The following is a 21,745-nucleotide window of genomic DNA, read 5'->3' on the forward strand; positions in this document are numbered from 1 at the left end:
AGAGAACGCCACCAAGCCTTGAGCCCCCCCAGCCTCCCTACCTCTACCTGGAGACCGTCTACCTCCTTCAGTGACTGTCCAGAACCCATGCAAGTGGGTCGTACTCGCCTCTCCGCATCTGAGAGGGAGCGCAGAAGGAGGGACAAGTGCTGCATCTACTGTGGCAAGCCTGGTCACTTCCGAGCATCATGTCCCGAACTCTTGGGAAAAGGACCGCCCCGTCCAGCCGAGGGAGGGTTGTGACGGGGCCTACCCTCTCTCCCGGACTCCCTGGCCAAGGAATCTACATCCCGGTCTCCATCTCCTGGGGTGAGTCTGTCCACTCTTGTCAAGCTTTGATAGACTCAGGGGCGGCTGGGAACTTTATGGATATTCACTTCGCCCAAAGCATCAATATTCCGACTGCACCTCTTGAAGTCCCACTGTCTGTGTCTGCCCTCGATGGCCAAGCGTTAGGTGATGGAAGAGTCACCCAAGTTACTTCTCCAGTTTTCCTCCTGTCTCAAGGTCACAAGGAAGAAATATCCCTGCACCTGATTCCTTCACCTGAGTTCCCAGTTATTCTAGGCCTTCCTTGGCTTACTCGCCACAACCCTCACATAGACTGGGTAACAAGCCAGGTTGTGGAATGGGGCCCTGCATGCCATGCCTCTTGTCTGCTCTCTAGCTCTCCTGTGTCTCCTGCCGAGCCCCCTGATCTCACCGAGTTATCTCAAGTTCCCACAGAGTACTGGGATCTCAAGGAGGTATTCAGCAAGAGCAGGGCCGCCGTTCTTCCTCCGCACCGGGCCTACGACTGTGCCATCGACTTGCTCCCTGGGACTACCCCTCCTCGTGGCAGACTGTTTTCACTCTCTCAGCCAGAACGCAAGGCCATGGAGGAATACCTCAAAGATGCCCTGGTCTCTGGGTTTATTCGACCCTCCACTTCACCTGCTGGAGCCGGCTTCTTCTTTGTCGGCAAGAAGGATGGGGGGCTCCGACCATGTATTGATTACAGGGGCCTGAATAAGATCACTGTGCGCAACCGATATCCCCTTCCGCTGATGTCCACAGCTTTCGACCTGCTCCAAGGCGCCACCGTCTTCACCAAGTTGGACCTACGGAACGCATACCACCTCATCCGTATCCGACAGGGAGACGAGTGGAAGACTGCCTTTAACACCCCGTCTGGGCACTACGAATACCAGGTGATGCCCTTCGGACTCACCAACGCACCAGCTGTTTTTCAGGCCCTAATCAACGACGTCCTAAGGGACATGATTAACCTATACGTTTTTGTCTACCTCGACGACATCCTTATCTTTTCCAAGACCGTGCAGGAGCACCGCCACCATGTCCGCCAGGTTCTCCAGAGGCTGCTACAGAACAATCTGTTCGCCAAGGCCCAGAAATGCGAATTTCATGTTCCCGAGGTCTCCTTTCTGGGATTTATTGTACGGACAGGCCAACTCCAAATGGACCCTGCCAAGACCCTGGCCGTCCAGGATTGGCCTACTCCCAAGTCCGTTAAGGAGGTTCAGCGGTTCTTAGGATTCGCTAACTTCTACCGCAAGTTCATCAGGAACTTCAGTTCTGTGGCAGCACCCATGTCAGACCTCACCAAAGGGACAGGTGGATCTTATGGCTGGTCTCCTCAGGCAGAAAAGGCGTTCAAAGACCTCAAGGACCGCTTCTGCACGGCACCCATTCTGGTTCTCCCGGACACCTCCCAACCATTCATCGTGGAGGTGGACGCCTCGGACAGTGGTGTCGGCGCGGTGCTCTCTCAACGTTCGGAAGGAAAGCTGCACCCCTGCGCTTACTTCTCCCACCGCCTGAGTCCTGCTGAGTCCCGGTACGATGTGGGGGATCGAGAACTGCTAGCGGTCAAACTGGCCCTTGAGGAGTGGAGGCACTGGCTGGAGGGAGCACAACATCCATTCCTGGTTTGGACTGACCACAAGAACCTGGAGTACCTCCAGCAAGCCAAGAGACTGAACCCTCGACAGGCTAGGTGGGCCCTATTTTTCAGTCGGTTTGACTTCACCCTCTCATACCGCCCCGGCTCCAAGAACACCAAACCTGACGCACTGTCCAGACTGTTCTCTGCCACTAACAGGGAGAATGAAGTCGGGCCTATTATCCCTGTGTCCCGGATTGTGGCCCCTGTCCGCTGGGGTATTGAAGAGGCTGTCCGACGAGCCCAACGCCAGGACCCCGGTCCTGGGACGGGGCCACCAGGCCTCTTGTACGTCCCACATCAAGCCCGGGCCAAGGTTCTCCAGTGGGGTCACTCTTCCCCTCTCACCACCCACCCGGGAGCTCGGAGGACCCTGGACTTCCTGAAAAGACGCTTCTGGTGGCCTAACATGGAGAAGGAAGTAAGGTCATTTGTCCTGTCCTGTGAGGTTTGCACCAGAACCAAGAACCCACGACAGCGTCCCCAGGGTCTCCTGCATCCTCTGACCATTCCCCGGCGTCCCTGGTCCCACGTGGCAGTCGACTTTATCACGGGTCTCCCTGAGTCACAAGGTAACACGGTCATTTTGGTCTTAGTTGACAGATTCTCCAAGGCCTGCCGCTTCATACCACTGTGCAAACTCCCCTCTGCTCTTGAAACTGCGAAACTTTTGTTTAATCATGTCTTCCGAGTCTTTGGTCTTCCACAGGACATCGTCTCAGACCGAGGGCCCCAGTTCTCCTCCCGAGTGTGGCACGGGTTCTGCAAGGTCATCGGAGCCACTGCCAGCCTCTCCTCTGGGTTTCACCCACAGTCCAATGGTCAGACGGAGAGGCTCAACCAGGACCTGGAAACCACCCTGCGAGGCCTGGCTATGGATAACCCGACATCGTGGAGCACCTGGCTGCCATGGGCGGAGTACGCCCACAACACCCTGCAGTCATCGGCCACGAAGCTGTCGCCATTCCAGTGCCAATTCGGGTTCCAGCCACCTCTGTTCCCGGACCAGGAGGAGGACGCGGGGGTGCCCTCGGTCAACCAATATGTGAGACGGTGTCGCAAGACCTGGAGCAAGGTCAGGAAGACCCTCATACAGACCTCCAGAACCAACCAGACTCAGGCCAACCGCCATAGAAGACCTGCACACGCTTTCCGCCCTGGGCAGCGTGTTTGGCTGTCCACTAAGGACCTTCCACTGCGGGTGGAGAACCGCAAGCTTGCTCCTCGCTACATTGGCCCCTTCAAGGTGGTGTGCAGGGTGAACCCTGTCTCCTACCGGCTCCAGTTGCCCCGGACTCTGAGGATCAACCCCACTTTCCATGTTTCCCTGTTACGGCCCGTACTGACGTCTACGTATGCCCCTGCCCCTAGGAACCCCCCACCCCCCCGCATCTTCCAGGGGCAGACTGTGTTCACTGTGAATCGCCTGCTTGACTCCCGCCGGGTCCGCGGCGGGTTGCAATATCTGGTGGACTGGGAGGGCTATGGTCCTGAGGAGCGCTGCTGGGTTCCTGCTCGGGATGTCCTTGATAAAGAACTATGTCGGGACTTCCATTCGGCCCATCCGGATCGCCCTGGGAACGTCAGGAGACGCTCCTAGAGGGGGGGGTCCTGTTAGGACTAGGACTGTTTTGGCCTCTAGAGGCCGCTGTTATTTCCTTTTCATGTCGTGTTTATTTTGGCCTCTAGAGGCCGCCACTGTTCCTGTGTTTTGTGTTTGTGTTAATTGCCTAATTATCTTCACCTGTGTCCTTAATTAGTTTGTCTATTTATACCCCTGAGTTCAGTCCTCTTGTCACGGAGTCTTTGTGCTGTTATGTTTATCTCCAGTTTCCTTTGTACTGTGTTTTTTGATCTTCTTAGCTTTTGAATTTTTGCACTTTGCTTTTCATTTGGATTATACTCTTTGGTATTTTTTTTGTCTTTTGTTTTGCCCTGTATATAGTGTATATAGTTTAAATAAACCTTTTGATTCTTTTTCTACTTCCGCCTCACGCCTCTGCATTTGAGTCATCCCCCTGGTGGCCTAGTGGGGGTTTGCTGGATTATCACACCAACGAACCAGGTTCGAATCCCAGCAAAACCCTAACACCATGAATTCTATTCACATTTTGTGCCTTGCCTTTCCAGAACAAGGTGTAGCCACCCTTGCAGGTCCTTCCCCTGCATGTCTGGTTTCACTCAGTGTGGCAATGTCTATTCTGTATCGGGCCCATTCTCTTGCTATAAGGGCTTTTTTCCTCTCTGGTCTTGTAGATGTTTGCTTGTCCATTATTTTATGGACATTCCATGCACCAAGTTTTCTTTTTTGTAGGTTTCCTTGTTATTTGTTGATTTCAGCTACTGTGTGGGTAATACTGCCAGCCATACCTAGCTAGCCAGTCAGGGTAGGGACAAGCAATGTTTGAGACACCTTTTCTAGTCTCTTCCCCTACCCTAAATAGGCTGCTCAGTCACCTGGGAGAGCATCAAACTCCTCTGTCATCCTGGAGTAAGAGATAAAAGAGTGGCTATTGTCACCAGGCTGCCGGCATGCAGGGCTGAGACTGCAAATCCCAGTGGCCAACTCCATCTGTTGCTTCATCCCTTCCCCATCACCGCAGGGCTTTGAAGATAGGAGAGCATGAGAGATTGCACATAGAACCCTGTGCGGGAAGTGATTATAGTGGAAAAGTCAATGCACAGAGGCAGTCCCACACTCTCGGCCAAGGAAGTCAGGTTCCAGTGGTATGAAAGAGCCATCACAACCAGAGACTTCTTTGGCTGCAGTAGATGACCACAACACCTGGAGTGTCTTGCCGTGCCCTAAGCACTCCACAATGCTATGCTGTTGCCACCTTCATGATGGTTGGAACTTCATGAGCCTCCTCCACTCAATCTGCCAATTCCAACCTTCACATGCAGGGATAGACATGTCCCACCTTCTGGCTCACCAGCAGGTTTGCGACCCAATCAGCCCACAGTTGAGATTTGCGTGCCAGGTGGGATCCAAAGAAGGATAAGCTACACTTGAAAGGGTATGGTAAGTCCCCGCTGCAAAGGTACTCCCCTCCCTGTCACCCCATACACCCTGGATTTTGTATACAGTCTAATTAAGTGAAAGTCCTTTATCTTGTTGAAGATGCACTCAGCAATACAGAGTATAGAACCAGTCAGAAGGTCATACACACCTTCTAATTAAATGTTTTTTTCTTTATTTTTATGAATTATTCAATTTATATTTTAAAGTCTCATCTCATCTCATTATCTCTAGCCGCTTTATCCCGTTCTACAGGGTCGCAGGCAAGCTGGAGCCTATCCCAGCTGACTACGGGCGAAAGGCAGGGTACACCCTGGACAAGTCGCCAGGTCATCACAGGGCTGACACATAGACACAGACAACCATTCACACTCACATTCACACCTACGGTCAATTTAGAGTCACCAGTTAACCTAACCTGCATGTCTTTGGACTGTGGGGGAAACCGGAGCACCCGGAGGAAACCCACGCGGACACGGGGAGAACATGCAAACTCCACACAGAAAGGCCCTCAATGGCCACGGGGCTCGAACCCAGACCTTCTTGCTGTGAGGTGACAGTGATAACCACTACACCACCGTGCCTTCCATATTATAAAGTAATGATGGATATTGTTTCTCTTTATTTACTTGAGCGGTTCTTGACATAATATGGATTACTGCAGTTGTGGAATCGGGCTATTTACTGTATTCTTATTATTTACTATTTGATCTCTAATGCATTAAGAAGGAAAAAAAACTCGTCCGCTAATTAACTTTTGACTTTCACATGGTGTGGGGGATTCGGAAAACCCACCTGACCCCCTCTGACTACGGCCTTGTACAGATATAAAGGTGTATTGTGTTCAGTGCAGTAATGAGAAATATCTGATGAACACACAACATATAAAACAATCCATCAGCAAAACTTTATCAGTGTCTTTTAATCTGCATTTATTTCTCTACACAGGTGTTCTCACTCAGGACAAAAGTCGTTGGTCTGTGAAATATCCTGATAATCCGATCTGTGCTGTGAAAGGATTCAGTGTCTCCATTCCCTGCAGTTATTATTATCCAACATCAAGTCCCAATATTCAGTTGAGGAAAAAGCTTTGGTGCTCGATGAACTCAAACACAGGCACGTGTGTAAACCCTCCATATGTTTATGACAGCTCATCAAACACCAGCTCAGACTTTGAGTACGCTGGAGACGACAAATCAAACTGCACTTTATTAATCCACAATCTACAGTTCAGTTATTCTGGAGAGTACAGATTCAAATTTATAACTGCTAATCCTGATGTCAGATGGATAGGTGTTCCTGGAGCGACTCTACAAGTTGCAGGTAAATTTTAATGATTAAAATAAAAATCCAAATGATTCATGATCTGTATAATTGACTTTCCTCACCTATAGGAATACATTAAATCATTTTGTGGAAATCTTTCTCTTTTGAACAGTGAAAGTAAATTTAACTCCAGCTTTAATTTTTATCAAGAAATCTCATGTAGCTGATGTTTATTATTCAGTAAAACATTTTTATCAGTGAGAGAAATCCTGATTCACTGACGTGGAGTCTTTCCTGCTCTCTGGAAAAGATTTAAAGGTGTCACTAATCAGGCTCAGTGGAAACGGGACCCTTAAACAAGGAGACTCGTTAAATCTGACGTGTGATGTGAACTGCACACACAGTTCCTCACAGTTCATGTGGTCTAAGAACAACAAGCTCTTACCTGAATCAGGACCCATTCTTCACTTTCCTGCTCTAACCGTGAGGGATTCTGGGAATTACACCTGCACTTGGAAAACCAACGTGACATCAGGATCTGAAACAATCAGCCTTCACGTCGAGGGTGGGTCCATCTGCTCACAACATTCCTGAACATCTCGAATGATTCCTGAAGGAAATGAAGTGACTTGTGTTCAGTTTAATATTCAATAAATGTTAAATACTGTTGTTTTTAACAGGTGAAAATCCTGATCAGTGGTTAATCTGGATCATTGTCTCGGTGTCAGTTGGAGTGATTTTCATCATCTCAGTCATCGTAGGAGCTGTGATTTACAGGTAAAAATCTACATATTTTGATGCAACACAATCTATACAGTCTAAAGAAAGAAAGCAAAGAAAGAACTGTATCTCATTTAAAGCATATGATTTTTCACAAAATGCAATTTTAACTGTCCATTTAACAATCAACAGCAACTAATGTGTAGTTTGTGCCTCATGACCAGGTTTCTGAGCGATTGCAGGAGTGTCCACACTGAGCAGCAGAAGAAGGAGGACGCTGCTGATATCTACGTTAACGTCCAAGAGAACGAGGATGGTGCTAATATCTACGCGAATGTCCTGAAGGAGGAGGACGGTGATGGTATCTATGCTAATGTGTAACAGCAAAGAACTGATCACAGTTTCACACTTCACACTCAGCTTAAAGTCTTTGACTTGTGAATTTCCTCTGTGAGCTGAAAAAGAACGTTACACAGCACATACACTTCCTGTGTGTAGCACTTGAGCTTAATTTTATGACAGACAACTTCAGTATTTATTACATTTATTGTCATTTCAGCCATAGAGTAATTTCTGAAATTGGTTTAGAAGCAATTCTTGATTTCTATAACTTTCTATAAGATTTATAGAGTGGTGCTTGAAAGTTTGTGAACCCTTTAGAATTTTCTATATTTCTGCAGAAATATGACCTAAAAACAACATCAGATTTTCACACAAGTCCTAAAAGTAGATAAAGAGAACCCAGTTAAACACATGATACAAAAATATTATACTTGGTCATTTATTTTTTGAGGAAAATGATCCAATATTACATATCTGTGAGTGGCAAAAGTACAACCCCGATTCCAAAAAAGTTGGGACAAAGTATAAATTGTAAATAAAAATGGAATGCAATGATGTGTAAGTTTCAAAATTCCATATTTTATTCAGAATAGAACATTGATGACATATCAAATGTTTAAACTGAGAAAATGTATCATTTAAAGAGAAAAGTTAGGTGATTTTAAATTTCATGACAACAACACATCTCAAAAAAGTTGGGACAAGGCCATGTTTCCCACTGTGAGACATCCCCTTTTCTCTTTACAACAGTCTGTAAACGTCTGGGGACTGAGGAGACAAGTTGCTCAAGTTTAGGGAGAGGAATGTTAACCCATTCTTGTCTAATGTAGGATTCTAGTTGCTCAACTGTCTTAGGTCTTTTTTGTCGTATCTTCCGTTTTATGATGCGCCAAATGTTTTCTATGGGTGAAAGATCTGGACTGCAGCCTGGCCAGTTCAGTACCCGGACCCTTCTTCTACGCAGCCATGATGCTGTAATTGATGCAGTATGTGGTTTGGCATTGTCATGTTGGAAAATGCAAGGTCTTCGCTGAAAGAGACGTCGTCTGGATGGGAGCATATGTTGCTCTAGAACCAGGATATACCTTTCAGCATTGATGGTGTCTTTCCAGATGTGTAAGCTGCCCATGCCACACGCACTAATGCAACCCCATACCATCAGAGATGCAGGCTTCTGAACTGAGCGCTGATAACAACTTGGGTCGTCCTTCTCCTCTTTAGTCCAAATGACACGGCGTCCCTGATTTCCATAAAGAACTTCAAATTTTTATTCGTCTGACCACAGAACAGTTTTCCACTTTGCCACAGTCCATTTTAAATGAGCCTTGGCCCAGAGAAGACATCTGCGCTTCTGGATCATGTTTAGATACGGCTTCTTCTTTGAACTATAGAGTTTTAGCTGGTAACGGCGGATGGCACGGTGAATTGTGTTCACAGATGATGTTCTCTGGAAATATTCCTGAGCCCATTTTGTGATTTCCAATACAGAAGCATGCCTGTATGTGATGCAGTGCCATCTAAGGGCCCGAAGATCACGGGCACCCAGTATGGTTTTCCAGCCTTGACCCTTACGCACAGAGATTCTTCCAGATTCTCTGAATCTTTTGAGGATATTATGCACTGTAGATGATGATATGTTCAAACTCTTTGCAATTTTACACTGTTGAACTCCTTTCTGATATTGCTCCACTATTTGTTGGTGCAGAATTAGAGGGATTGGTGATCCTCTTCCCATCTTTACTTCTGAGAGCCGCTGCCACTCCAAGATGCTCTTTTTATACCCAGTCATGTTAATGACCTATTGCCAATTAACCTAATGAGTTGCAATTTGGTCCTCCAGCTGTTCCTTTTTTGTACCTTTAACTTTTCCAGCCTCTTATTGCCCCTGTCCCAACTTTTTTGAGATGTGTTGCTGTCATGAAATTTCAAATGAGCCAATATTTGGCATGACATTTCAAAATGTCTCACTTTTGACATTTGATATGTTGTCTATGTTCTATTGTGAATACAATATCAGTTTTTGAGATTTGTAAATTATGGCATTCCGTTTTTATTCACAATATGTACTTTGTCCCAACTTTTTTGGAATCGGGGTTGTATGTGAACCTCTAGGATTGGCAGTTAATTTGAAGGTGAAATTAGAGTCAGGTGTTTTCAATCAATGGGATGACAATCAGGTGTGAGTGGGCACCCTGTTTTACTTAAAGAACAGGGATCTATCAAAGTCTGATCTTCACAACACATATTTGTGGAAGTGTATCATGGCACGAACAAAGGAGATTTCTGAGGACCTCAGAAAAAGCGTTGTTGATGCTCATCAGGCTGGAAAAGGTTACAAAACCATCTCTAAAGAGTTTGGACTCCACCAATCCACAGTCAGACAGATTGTGTACAAATGGAGGAAATTCAAGACCATTGCTACCCTCCCCAGGAGTAGTCGACCAACAAAGATCAGTTCCAAGAGCAAGGTATGCAATAGTCGGCGAGGTCACAAAGGACCCCAGGGTAACTTCTCAGCAACTAAAGGCCTCTCTCACATTGGCTAATGTTAATGTTCATGAGTCCACCATCAGGAGAACACTGAACAACAAATGGTGTGCATGGCAGGGTTGCAAGGAGAAAGCCACTGCTCTCCAAAAGGAACATTGCTGCTCATCTGCAGTTTGCTAAAGATCACGTGGACAAGCCAGAAGGCTATTGGAAAAATGTTTTGTGGATGGATGAGACCAAAATAAAACTTTTTGGTTTAAATGAGAAGTGTTATGTTTGGAGAAAGGAAAACACTGCATTCCAGCATAAGAACCTTATCCCATCTGTGAAACATGGTGGTGGTAGTATCATGGTTTGGGCCTGTTTTGCTGCATCTGGGCCAGGACAGTTTGCCATCATTAATGGAGCAATGAATTCTGAATCATACCAGCGAATTCTAAAGGACAATGTCAGGACATCTGTCCATGAACTGAATCTCAAGAGAAGGTGGGTCATGCAGCAAGACAACGACCCTAAGCACACAAGTCATTCTACCAAAGAATGGTTAAAGAAGAATAAAGTGAATGTTTTGGAATGGCCAAGTCAAAGTCCTGACCTTAATCCAATGGAAATGTTGTGGAAGGACCTGAAGCGAGCAGTTCATGTGAGGAAACCCACCAACATCCCAGAGTTGAAGCTGTTCTGTATGGAGGAACGGGCTAAAATTCCTCCAAGCCGGTGTGCAGGACTGATCAACATTTACCGGAAATGTTTAGTTGCAGTTATTGCTGCACAAGGGGGTCACACCAGATACTGAAAGCAAAGGTTCATATACTTTTGCCACTCACAGATATGTACTATTGGATCATTTTCCTCAATAAATAAATGACCAAGTATAATATTTTTGTCTCATTTGTTTAACTGGGTTCTCTTTATCTACTTTTAGGACTTGTGTGAAATTCTGATGATGTTTTAGGTCATATTTATGCAGAATTATAGAAAATTCTAAAGGGTTCACAAACTTTCAAGCACCACTGTACATGCTTCTTTAATTTCTTTTGAGAATGTACTCCAACTAAAAATAAAATTGTAATAGTTTTATTGATAAATATTCTGTATATTTGTCATGGTTCCGGGCTCACCCTCCTTCTGGCCCAACACTCAGGACTCCATTTCCCACAATCCCCCTCACACACCAGTCACTACCACGTGCACTCCGTCAGCCAACCCGGAACCACATCCTAGGAGTGCTTCCTCCGAGTTCTAATCACCATCACCTGTACCTTTTTGTTTGCATTTGTATTTATAGCCCTTTGTCTGTCTTATTCGTTGCACAGTATTGCCTCTACTTTTCGTGAGCCTACTGAGCGTTATTGTACTGATTGTTTACCTGTGTATGACCCTGTTCACCTTCCGCTTTTTCCCTTTTCGCCTAGCCCTTGTGTTTATATTGCCCGTGTCTACTGATTCTCGGTTCTTGGACTATTGCCTGTTTACTGACCACGATCTGTCTAGCCCTCGTTACTGTGTTGGATCTCTCGGTATTGACCTGGTCAGGTTTTTGTACATTGTCTTTGATTTCATTGTTCTCATTAAAACCCTGAGTTCATTTGCAATCCGTGAGCGTCTGGTCTGTCACAGCCGTGTTACAATATTCTGTACCCTGCATTTGACATGAGCAAGCCTTTATAGTATTGTATTGAATATCTGGCTTCGACTCTGTTTCTGTTTTCCTGACCACGCCCTGTCTAAACTCTGATATACTGTCCGAGCCTCGCCTGACCATTGCCTGTTTTTCTCACACTGCTTTTGACTGATGATATAGAACTGATTGCTAGTGTGCAGTTAATAAAGCTCTTCCTGCACTTACATCTGTTTACCTCCCTTACATGACAAATGTTACACTCAAATAAAGGAAAAGATAAAAACTAAGATATAAAGAAAGTAAAAACTGTAAGAGTAAATAAATACAATTCTGTCAGTGCCACTTTCATCAAGGAACATTATTTACATTGCAATATTTGTAACAAGTTGTATTTGGTGGGTGGCTCTGTTCTGGGACATCCCTGCCCTACCATGCGCATACGTGGAAAGCCTTGGGGCAGGGAGAGCACACCTCCCTGCAATACCATGTGCCTACATGGAAAGGCTAAAGCAGGGAGAGCCACAGCAAAAAAAAACCCAAAACCACCACACCAGGCAGACCTCCCTGGCCGTCCATGCTTTCACTGAATAGCCAGCCTGGGGAGCTTGCTGACTATAAAATAGGAAGCAAATTAAACCAAGATGAAGTACCATGAGACGAGTTGAAGCTTCACAGATTGCTCGTTGGAGTAAAATAGCAAGTAGGTTATACAGAGAGCCTGAGCAGCTATGCAATAACATTTGTTTAATCTAGCACAGTTTAAATGAATGTTGCAGGTCAGGCTGGATGGCGCTGCCTCCAGGTACAGTTGGCAAAATTCTGAAAGTCAAAGCAGGAAAAGAATCACCATGGTTGTTCAAACCTGAAATATGGCTGTTCAAACGATGCAGTTATTCAACACAGTGGACCATGTGAAGCGCGTCATGACTATTAATAATGGAACTGAGGAGCGCCCTTGTTATTGATGTTTATAGCTGCTGCCTCATTGTCACAAAAAAAGGATTTGCTTCTTGACCAGAGTTTATCCCCCAGAAGATGAACTACATGATTGAGTCGGTTCCATTAGAGCAGTGGAAGAAGTGTCAGCTGACAAGGATGACAATTTAGTTATTTTTTTCTTTTTTATCAGACATCAAATTTTTAGCTTTGTTTACCTGACATGTTTTGATGTACGACTATCGTCTTCCTCAGAGTGTCACCGGATGTTATTGGTGACGCATACTTTTATCAGCTGATGTTTCCGAAGATGACAGTCGTACGTCGAAACATGTCAGGTAAACAAACCTAAAAACTAGATGTCTGATAAAAAAAACTAACTATATTTAATATATGACATAATGAACGTAATTGAAGGATGACAATTCTTTTGGCCATGCATCAGCAAACTGCAACAATGCAAGCAGTTCCTCGAGGGAAGCTCCGACTGGAGCCACGATGCTATTTATTAACATGATTTCCAGGAGCCTGGGCGCAGGCTATTTGTTAATCCTGGGAGCAGAAGACTCCTACTTGCCAAATGAGAGCTCTGGCGAATGGAAATGGTGCTCTCTTGCAAAATGGCTTGCAGAGGAAGCAGCAAAAGTAGGCAGGTTAAAGCAGCTTAAATAAGGTGCTCTATGAGAGATTTGCCAATAGAATACACAGAAGGGAATCAGCTGAGCTGACAGCTGATGTGGGTTGGCTTGAGACTAGCTGCAGTCAACTGATGTAGCTTGGATTGTGGGCTGAGCTTGGCTTCGTGGCCTACCGGAACTACGCTACGCTCGAATTGTGAAGATATAAAGAAACTAAGAGCATCTACAAACACTGATCAACAAAAATGCATTTTCAAACGAGACTTAAAAATGTCTACAGGATCAGCTGACCTAATGCTTGGACATAAACTATTCCAAAGTTGAGGAGCATCAGATAGAAAACTTTATCAGCTTTGGTCTTTAGTCTGGACTTTGGAGCAGCAGAAAAGTTTCGGTCAGATGATCGTACAGGTCTTGCTGTTTGATAGGGTGCTAATAATTCAGATGGATATTCTGGAGCCCAACCCTATAAAGCTTTGAACGCGATCAATATTTTTTTTAAATAAATCCTGAATTTTACTGGTATCCAGTGACATCAAGCCAAGACTGGGGTAATATTCTCACCAACCCTTGATCTTTTAAGCCGTCTGACTGCAGCGTTCTGTACCAGCTGGAGACGAGCAACAGAAGGGCTGTTCAGTGTTGTAAGTAAAACTTTACAGTCGTTCAGGGGAGATGGAATAAAAGCATGTTTGACTTGTTCTGTGTCTTCAAAGGACAAAGATGATCTAACCTTCAATATCTTTCAATTGATAAAAGCCCAGTTGTACCAGTTTATTAACAGGTGGTTCCCTTCAATTCCAAGATACTGGTTCAATATTATTTGCCAATGAACCCAAGACCTGCTTCACATGAGCAGTATTCTGTTGTGGGCCAAAGACTAAAATTACTGAACACTTAATTATTTAACTCTATTTTGCAAATATTAAGCTGACGAAAGTTATCAGACATCCAGTTTCTCACATCATTAATACAGGATAAAGAATTGATGTGTTCACCACATTATTGGGATCCAGAGACATTTAGAGGTGTAAATCATCAGTGTAACAGTGGAAGTTAATGTTTTACACCCCATGACATTTCCAAAAGGGAACATATATAGGGAAAATAAAATTGGACCTAAACTTGTGCCTTGATGTACCCCACCTGTCAACGCAGAGGAGGAGGAAACCTCCTTATCAACAACAAAAGCAAAAGTTCTGTTAGATAAGTATGAGTTAAACCAGGCCAGTGCTGTTCCTGCTATTCCCACCCACTCTTTTAATCTCCTGATCATTATGGCATGACCGATCATCTCAAATGCAGCACTTAAGTCAAGGAGAATTAACACAGACATATTCCCACCATCTTCATTCATTAAAATGTCATTTGTAATCCTGAGGAGAGCCATTTCTGTACTGTGTTTATTTCTGAAACTAGACTGAAATTTCTCAAAAATATTCTTGTCCTCAACTCCCTCCAGTATTACATTACAGGCATTTAGCAGACGCTCTTATCCAGAGTGACTTACAACATACCCAGAGCAACCTGGGGAGCAGTTGGGGGTTCGTTGCCTTGCTCAAGGGCACTACAGCCATTTCTGCTGGTCCAGGTAATCGAGTCAGTGACTTTTTGATCCCAAAATGGCTTCTCTAACCTTTAAGCTATGGCTTCCCCCATGGCTGAACTTTCTGAACAATTTCAGTCCTGTTGGGGTTTTATTTTAGGGTCTCCAACTTGTTTCACATTCAAGTTCTAGAACAATAAAATTCTCTTCCTTAAGTTCTAAAGCACATAAATTTTTATTTTTCAGAAGGATGAAGGTTAAAACACATTAATGAATTCACATTCACAGTAGCCTGATGAATCAGATGTTTATTCCAACAGCTCAGTAAATGAATAGAAAATGAAAACTGTACACTGTTCAGAGGTTCAGGTTTCCACCAATGGATGGCGATATTGTTCATTGCAGCAGACCTCAAGACATTTCCTGTCTCTGAAGACGTAGGCGGCTGCATTTACAAAAAAAAAAAAAAAAACACCTTACCCTAAAAAAAGTGCTATAAAAGGTTTTTTAACTGTCTTTTGTAGTATCAGGTGTGCTTAATAACATACCAAAAGTCTACCACAGTCTGAGGAAAAGTATAAACTTCAAGATGGCACCCAACATGGCCACCAAATCCTTAAAATGCCCTTTACTCCTTCATTATTCATCCTAAACAAGTAATTTTGGTGCCAAACCCCAATGTTTTGTGGATCTAGGAATCCAATTAGCATATTTAAATTATAATGACGTGATTGTTTTCACACATTCATGAACCTACTTGGTGCATTAGGCCCACTGATGGAAGGCACAGGACTCAGGAACATTATGGAAGTTGTCTATGGTGAAAATGCCATCCAGCATATGATGACTGGAAAATCAGTGCAAAGGGCTTTCCATGGACATCTGCTGGTGGACAGATGTCTCAATCATCTGGTTGTGCTGGATCTGCTGGAGGAAAACCCGCAGTTCAAGTCATTGGTGGACCAGGCAGGAGCAACGTACTCATCCTTGGTGCTGAAAGAAATGACTTTGGAGAGTTCTGTAGCTTTGGATACAGTGGTGCTTGAAAGTTTGTGAACCCTTTAGAATTTTTGATATTTCTGCATAAACATGACCTAAAACATCATCAGATTTTCACACAAGTCCTAAAAGTAGATAAAGAGAACCCAGTTAAACAAATGAGACAAAAATATTATACTTGGCCATTTATTTATTGAGGGGAAATGATCCAATATTACATATCTGTGAGTGGCAAAAGTATGTGAACCTTTGCTTTCAGTCTGTGAATATTCTCAGTCATCCAGGTCATAGTAACTATGGGTGGTAAAAGAGAGCAACTGGACTTGCTTGAAAATTCTTGAAGACGTTTCACCTCTCATCCGAAAGGCTTCTTCAGTTCTGTCTGACTGGTAGGGAGTATCAGGTATTTATCCTCTCATGGATGAAAAGCTCATCTAAGGTGTCGTTGAGTCATCCTGTTGGCGTGGGTCACTGGGGGCTGAATGTGAATGGCCTCGAGAGTCGTTAGGGTGATCAATGGATTGCCCGTTAAGGTGATCAATGGAATGCTGATTCTCTCTGTCCTCCTGTGAGCCACTGAAAACAGCTGGGTTTTGGTGTGCATTCAGTTGTCTGGGAAGTGTGCCAAGGACTGCATTGTAGGTGGCTGATAAATTATGTCTTAGACCCCCACCTCTGTTCAGTGATGGCCGTTCCAGGTTGACAAAAATGGCTTCTTTAACTCCTCGCTCATACCAACGATCCTCTCTGGCTAAAATGCGTACGTTGGAATCCTGAAATGAGTGTCCTTTGTTGTTAAGATGAAGGTAGACAGCAGAGTCCTGGCCTGAGGAACTGGCTCTCCTGTGTTGCGCCATACGCCTGTGAAGCGGTTGCTTGGTTTCACCAATATACGAGTCCGTGCATTGCTCACTGCACTGAATTGCATACACCACGTTGTCCTGTTTGTGTCTGGGTATTCTGTCCTTAGGGTGGACCAATTTCTGCTTCAGGGTGTTACTGGGTCTGAAACGTACCGGAATGTTGTGTTTGTAGAAAATCCTCCTGAGTTTCTCAGATAGACCAGAAATGTAGGGAATGACAATGTTCTTGCATTTGTTCCTGTTATCCTCCTTGTCCGTTATGTTCCTTTTCCTGCTCTTGAAGAACGACCAGTTGGGATACCCACAGTTCTGAAGTGCTTTCCTGATGTGATTCTGCTCCTTCTCTTTTCCCTCTACCGTTGTAGGGATGTTCTGAGCCCTGTGTTGCAAGGTCCTAATGACCCCCAATTTGTGTTCCAGTGGGTGGTGAGAATCGAAGAGTAGGTACTGGTCCGTGTGTGTGGGTTTCCGGTAGACCTCGATGCTAAGGCTTCTGTCTTGTCTAATGTGTACATCACAATCCAAGAAGGCTAGATTATTCCCACTTACGTCCTCCTGAGTGAAATTGATGTTGATATCCACTGCATTGATGTGTTTAGAGAAGGCTTCCACTTCATGGGCTTTGATTTTAACCCAGGTGTCATCCACGTATCTGAACCAGTGGCTGGGAGCAACTCCTGAAAAAGTGGTCAAAGCTTTATGTTCCACTTCCTCCATGTAAAGATTGGCCACAATAGGGGACACCGGTGAGCCCATGGCACATCCATGCTTCTGTCTGTAGAAACTTTCATTAAACTGGAAATAAGTGGTAGTCAGGCAGAGGTCAAGCAGGGTGCAAATCTGGTCCGTGGTGAGGTTCGTTCTATCCAGTAAGGTGTTGTCTTGAAGGAGTCGTTTTCTAACAGCTTCAACTGCTTCTGTGGTGGGAATGCAGGTGAAAAGAGAAGTGACATCATAAGAAACCATGGTTTCATCTAAGTCTAGTTTGAGGTCTGCAACTTTAGTAGCAAAATCTTGGGAGTTTTTGACGTGATGTAGCGTATTCCCAACAAGAGGAGCCAGGATGGTGGCTAGGTGTTTGGCAATGTTATAGGTGACAGAGTTTATACTGCTGATGATAGGTCTGAGTGGAGCTCCTTCCTTGTGAATCTTGGGAAGTCCGTATATGAGAGGAACGGCTTCCCCGGGGTACAATCTGTAGTACAGAGATCGGTTGATGGCTTGGTCCTTTTCTAGTTGTTGCAGGCAGCTAACAACTTTCTTTTTGTAACAACTGGTGGGGTCCCGTCTTAAGGTTTCATAGGTGGTTGTGTCTCTGAGGAGACTGGACATCTTTGAGTGGTAGTCCGCTGTGTTTAGCACCACTGTGCATCTCCCTTTGTCAGCAGGAAGGATGGTGATGTCCCGGTCTCTTTGAAGCAATGTAAGAGCCCTCCTTTCTTGGCTGGTGAGGTTGGAGGGGGGTGCTTTTGCACCGGACAGAGCAGCTGATACCTTCAGTCTAAGTTGTTCTGCCTCTGTGTTGGTCAGGTTGTTGTTTCTGATGGCTGACTCTGTGGCTGTGATGAGATCTACCACTGGTATCCGCTCTGGTGAAACTGCAAAGTTAAGTCCCTTGGATAAAACATCTTTCTCTGGTTGGGTGAGTACCCTGTCAGATAAGTTCTTCACCCATTTCTCTTCTATGTCCGGTTGTGTAGCCTGGTCAGATTTCTTCCTCCAAGTCAGCACTTCTGTCTTCCTGGAGGAGGTGGTTTTAGACAGCAATGTTTGGAATTTGCGTATCTGTCGTTCCTTGCCTTTGGCATGTTGTGAAATCTGTGCCTTCTCCACGAAATCAGAGACTCGTTCCAAAACTTCACTGGGAAGAAGTACTGCCAACTCTTCAAACATCAGTTCAGTCTTGTTCTGGAGAGCATCGATGGTGAAATGTACTTGTCTCACTCTCTCGTTGAGAAGCTGCTTCTGGGCTTTCTGTAGGATTATTTCAGCTCTGTGTCCTTTGACCGTTGAATGCATGCATAGGCTAGTGGGGATAATGTTGGATTGTCGGCATCTCAGGTTGAAACGCAGGTGGTTCCTGTAGTCTGCCAGTTTTCTGGAGGTCCTCTCATACTCCCGCACCAGTCGAAGGGTTCTCTTCCCAAAGTGCGTGGAAACATGTCTGTGAATATTCTCAGTCATCCAGGTCATAGTAACTATGGGTGGTAAAAGAGAGCAACTGGACTTGCTTGAAAATTCTTGAAGACGTTTCACCTCTCATCCGAAAGGCTTCTTCAGTTCTGTCTGACTGGTAGGGAGTATCAGGTATTTATCCTCTCATGGATGAAAAGCTCATCTAAGGTGTCGTTGAGTCATCCTGTTGGCGTGGGTCACTGGGGGCTGAATGTGAATGGCCTCGAGAGTCGTTAGGGTGATCAATGGATTGCCCGTTAAGGTGATCAATGGAATGCTGATTCTCTCTGTCCTCCTGTGAGCCACTGAAAACAGCTGGGTTTTGGTGTGCATTCAGTTGTCTGGGAAGTGTGCCAAGGACTGCATTGTAGGTGGCTGATAAATTATGTCTTAGACCCCCACCTCTGTTCAGTGATGGCCGTTCCAGGTTGACAAAAATGGCTTCTTTAACTCCTCGCTCATACCAACGATCCTCTCTGGCTAAAATGCGTACGTTGGAATCCTGAAATGAGTGTCCTTTGTTGTTAAGATGAAGGTAGACAGCAGAGTCCTGGCCTGAGGAACTGGCTCTCCTGTGTTGCGCCATACGCCTGTGAAGCGGTTGCTTGGTTTCACCAATATACGAGTCCGTGCATTGCTCACTGCACTGAATTGCATACACCACGTTGACCTGTTTGTGTCTGGGTATTCTGTCCTTAGGGTGGACCAATTTCTGCTTCAGGGTGTTACTGGGTCTGAAACGTACCGGAATGTTGTGTTTGTAGAAAATCCTCCTGAGTTTCTCAGATAGACCAGAAATGTAGGGAATGACAATGTTCTTGCGTTTGTTCCTGTTATCCTCCTTGTCCGTTATGTTCCTTTTCCTGCTCTTGAAGAAAGACCAGTTGGGATACCCACAGTTCTGAAGTGCTTTCCTGATGTGATTCTGCTCCTTCTCTTTTCCCTCTACCGTTGTAGGGATGTTCTGAGCCCTGTGTTGCAAAGTCCTAATGACCCCCAATTTGTGTTCCAGTGGGTGGTGAGAATCGAAGAGTAGGTACTGGTCCGTGTGTGTGGGTTTCCGGTAGACCTCGATGCTAAGGCTTCTGTCTTGTCTAATGTGTACATCACAATCCAAGAAGGCTAGATTATTCCCACTTACGTCCTCCCGAGTGAAATTGATGTTGATATCCACTGCATTGATGTGTTTAGAGAAGGCTTCCACTTCATGGGCTTTGATTTTAACCCAGGTGTCATCCACGTATCTGAACCAGTGGCTGGGAGCAACTCCTGAAAAAGTGGTCAAAGCTTTATGTTCCACTTCCTCCATGTAAAGATTGGCCACAATAGGGGACACCGGTGAGCCCATGGCACATCCATGCTTCTGTCTGTAGAAACTTTCATTAAACTGGAAATAAGTGGTAGTCAGGCAGAGGTCAAGCAGGGTGCAAATCTGGTCCGTGGTGAGGTTCGTTCTATCCAGTAAGGTGTTGTCTTGAAGGAGTCGTTTTCTAACAGCTTCAACTGCTTCTGTGGTGGGAATGCAGGTGAAAAGAGAAGTGACATCATAAGAAACCATGGTTTCATCTAAGTCTAGTTTGAGGTCTGCAACTTTAGTAGCAAAATCTTGGGAGTTTTTGACGTGATGTAGCGTATTCCCAACAAGAGGAGCCAGGATGGTGGCTAGGTGTTTGGCAATGTTATAGGTGACAGAGTTTATACTGCTGATGATAGGTCAGCAGTATGAGCGAGGAGTTAAAGAAGCCATTTTTGTCAACCTGGAACGGCCATCACTGAACAGAGGTGGGGGTCTAAGACATAATTTATCAGCCACCTACAATGCAGTCCTTGGCACACTTCCCAGACAACTGAATGCACACCAAAACCCAGCTGTTTTCAGTGGCTCACAGGAGGACAGAGAGAATCAGCATTCCATTGATCACCTTAACGGGCAATCCATTGATCACCCTAACGACTCTCGAGGCCATTCACATTCAGCCCCCAGTGACCCACGCCAACAGGATGACTCAACGACACCTTAGATGAGCTTTTCATCCATGAGAGGATAAATACCTGATACTCCCTACCAGTCAGACAGAACTGAAGAAGCCTTTCGGATGAGAGGTGAAACGTCTTCAAGAATTTTCAAGCAAGTCCAGTTGCTCTCTTTTACCACCCATAGTAACTTTGCTTTCAGTATCTGGTGTGACCCCCTTGTGCAGCAATAACTGAAACTGAACATTTCCGATAACTGTTGATCAGTCCTGCACACCGGCTTGGAGGAATTTTAGCCCATTCCTCCGTACAGAACAGCTTCGACTCTGGGATGTTGGTGGGTTTCCTCACATGAACTGCTCGCTTCAGGTCCTTCCACAACATTTCGATCAGATTAAGGTCAGGACTTTGACTTGGCCATTCCAAAACATTAACTTTATTCTCCTTTAACCATTCTTTGGTAGAACGACTTGTGTGCTTAGGGTCGTTGTCTTGCTGCATGACCCACCTTCTCTTGAGATTCAGTTCATGGACAGATGTCCTGACATTTTCCTTTAGAATTCGCTGGTATAATTCAGAATTCATTGTTCCATCAATGATAACAAGCCGTCCTGGCCCAGATGCAGCAAAACAGGCCCAAACCATGATACTACAACCACCATGTTTCACAGATGGGATGAGATTCTTATGCTGGAATGCAGTGTTTTCCTTTCCCCAAACATAATGCTTCTCATTTAAACCAAAAAGTTCTATTTTGGTCTCATCCATCCACAAAACATTTTTCCAATAGCCTTCTGGCTTGTCCATGTGACCTTTAGCAAACTGCAGATGAGCAGCAATGTTCTTTTTGGAGCGCAGTGGCTTTCTTCTTGCAACCCTGCCATGCACACCATTGTTGTTCAGTGTTCTCCTGATGGCGGACTCATGAACATTAACATTAGCCAATGTGAGAGAGACCTTCAGTTGCTTAGAAGTTACCCTGGGGTCCTTTGTGACCTCGCTGACTATTACACGCCTTGTTCTTGGAGTGATCTTTGTTGGTCGACCACTCCTGGGGAGGGTAACAATGGTCTTGAATTTCCTCCATTTGTACACAATCTGTCTGACTGTGGATTGGTGGAGTCCAAACTCTTTAGAGATGGTTTTGTAACCTTTTCCAGCCTGATGAGCATCAACAACGCTTTTTCTGAGGTCCTCAGAAATCTCTTTTG

General features: G+C 45.1%; 1 protein-coding gene across 1 annotated transcript in view; it reads left to right on the forward strand.

The window, feature by feature from the left end:
• Positions 1–650: 650 nt before the first annotated feature.
• Positions 651–21,745, forward strand: part of LOC132867653 (uncharacterized) — a 43,899-nt gene continuing 22,804 nt past the window's right edge. Inside the window, exons 1-5 of the mRNA XM_060900624.1 lie at positions 651–1,974; positions 5,910–6,284; positions 6,538–6,796; positions 16,165–16,180; positions 17,123–17,131. Of these exons, the coding sequence (XP_060756607.1) occupies positions 876–1,974; positions 5,910–6,284; positions 6,538–6,796; positions 16,165–16,180; positions 17,123–17,131 (1,758 nt within the window). The 5' untranslated portion in view covers positions 651–875. The remainder of the gene's footprint in view (positions 1,975–5,909; positions 6,285–6,537; positions 6,797–16,164; positions 16,181–17,122; positions 17,132–21,745) is intronic.

This window comes from Neoarius graeffei, chromosome 19 (genome assembly GCF_027579695.1).
Source record: "Neoarius graeffei isolate fNeoGra1 chromosome 19, fNeoGra1.pri, whole genome shotgun sequence".
Classification (NCBI taxonomy): domain Eukaryota; kingdom Metazoa; phylum Chordata; class Actinopteri; order Siluriformes; family Ariidae; genus Neoarius; species Neoarius graeffei.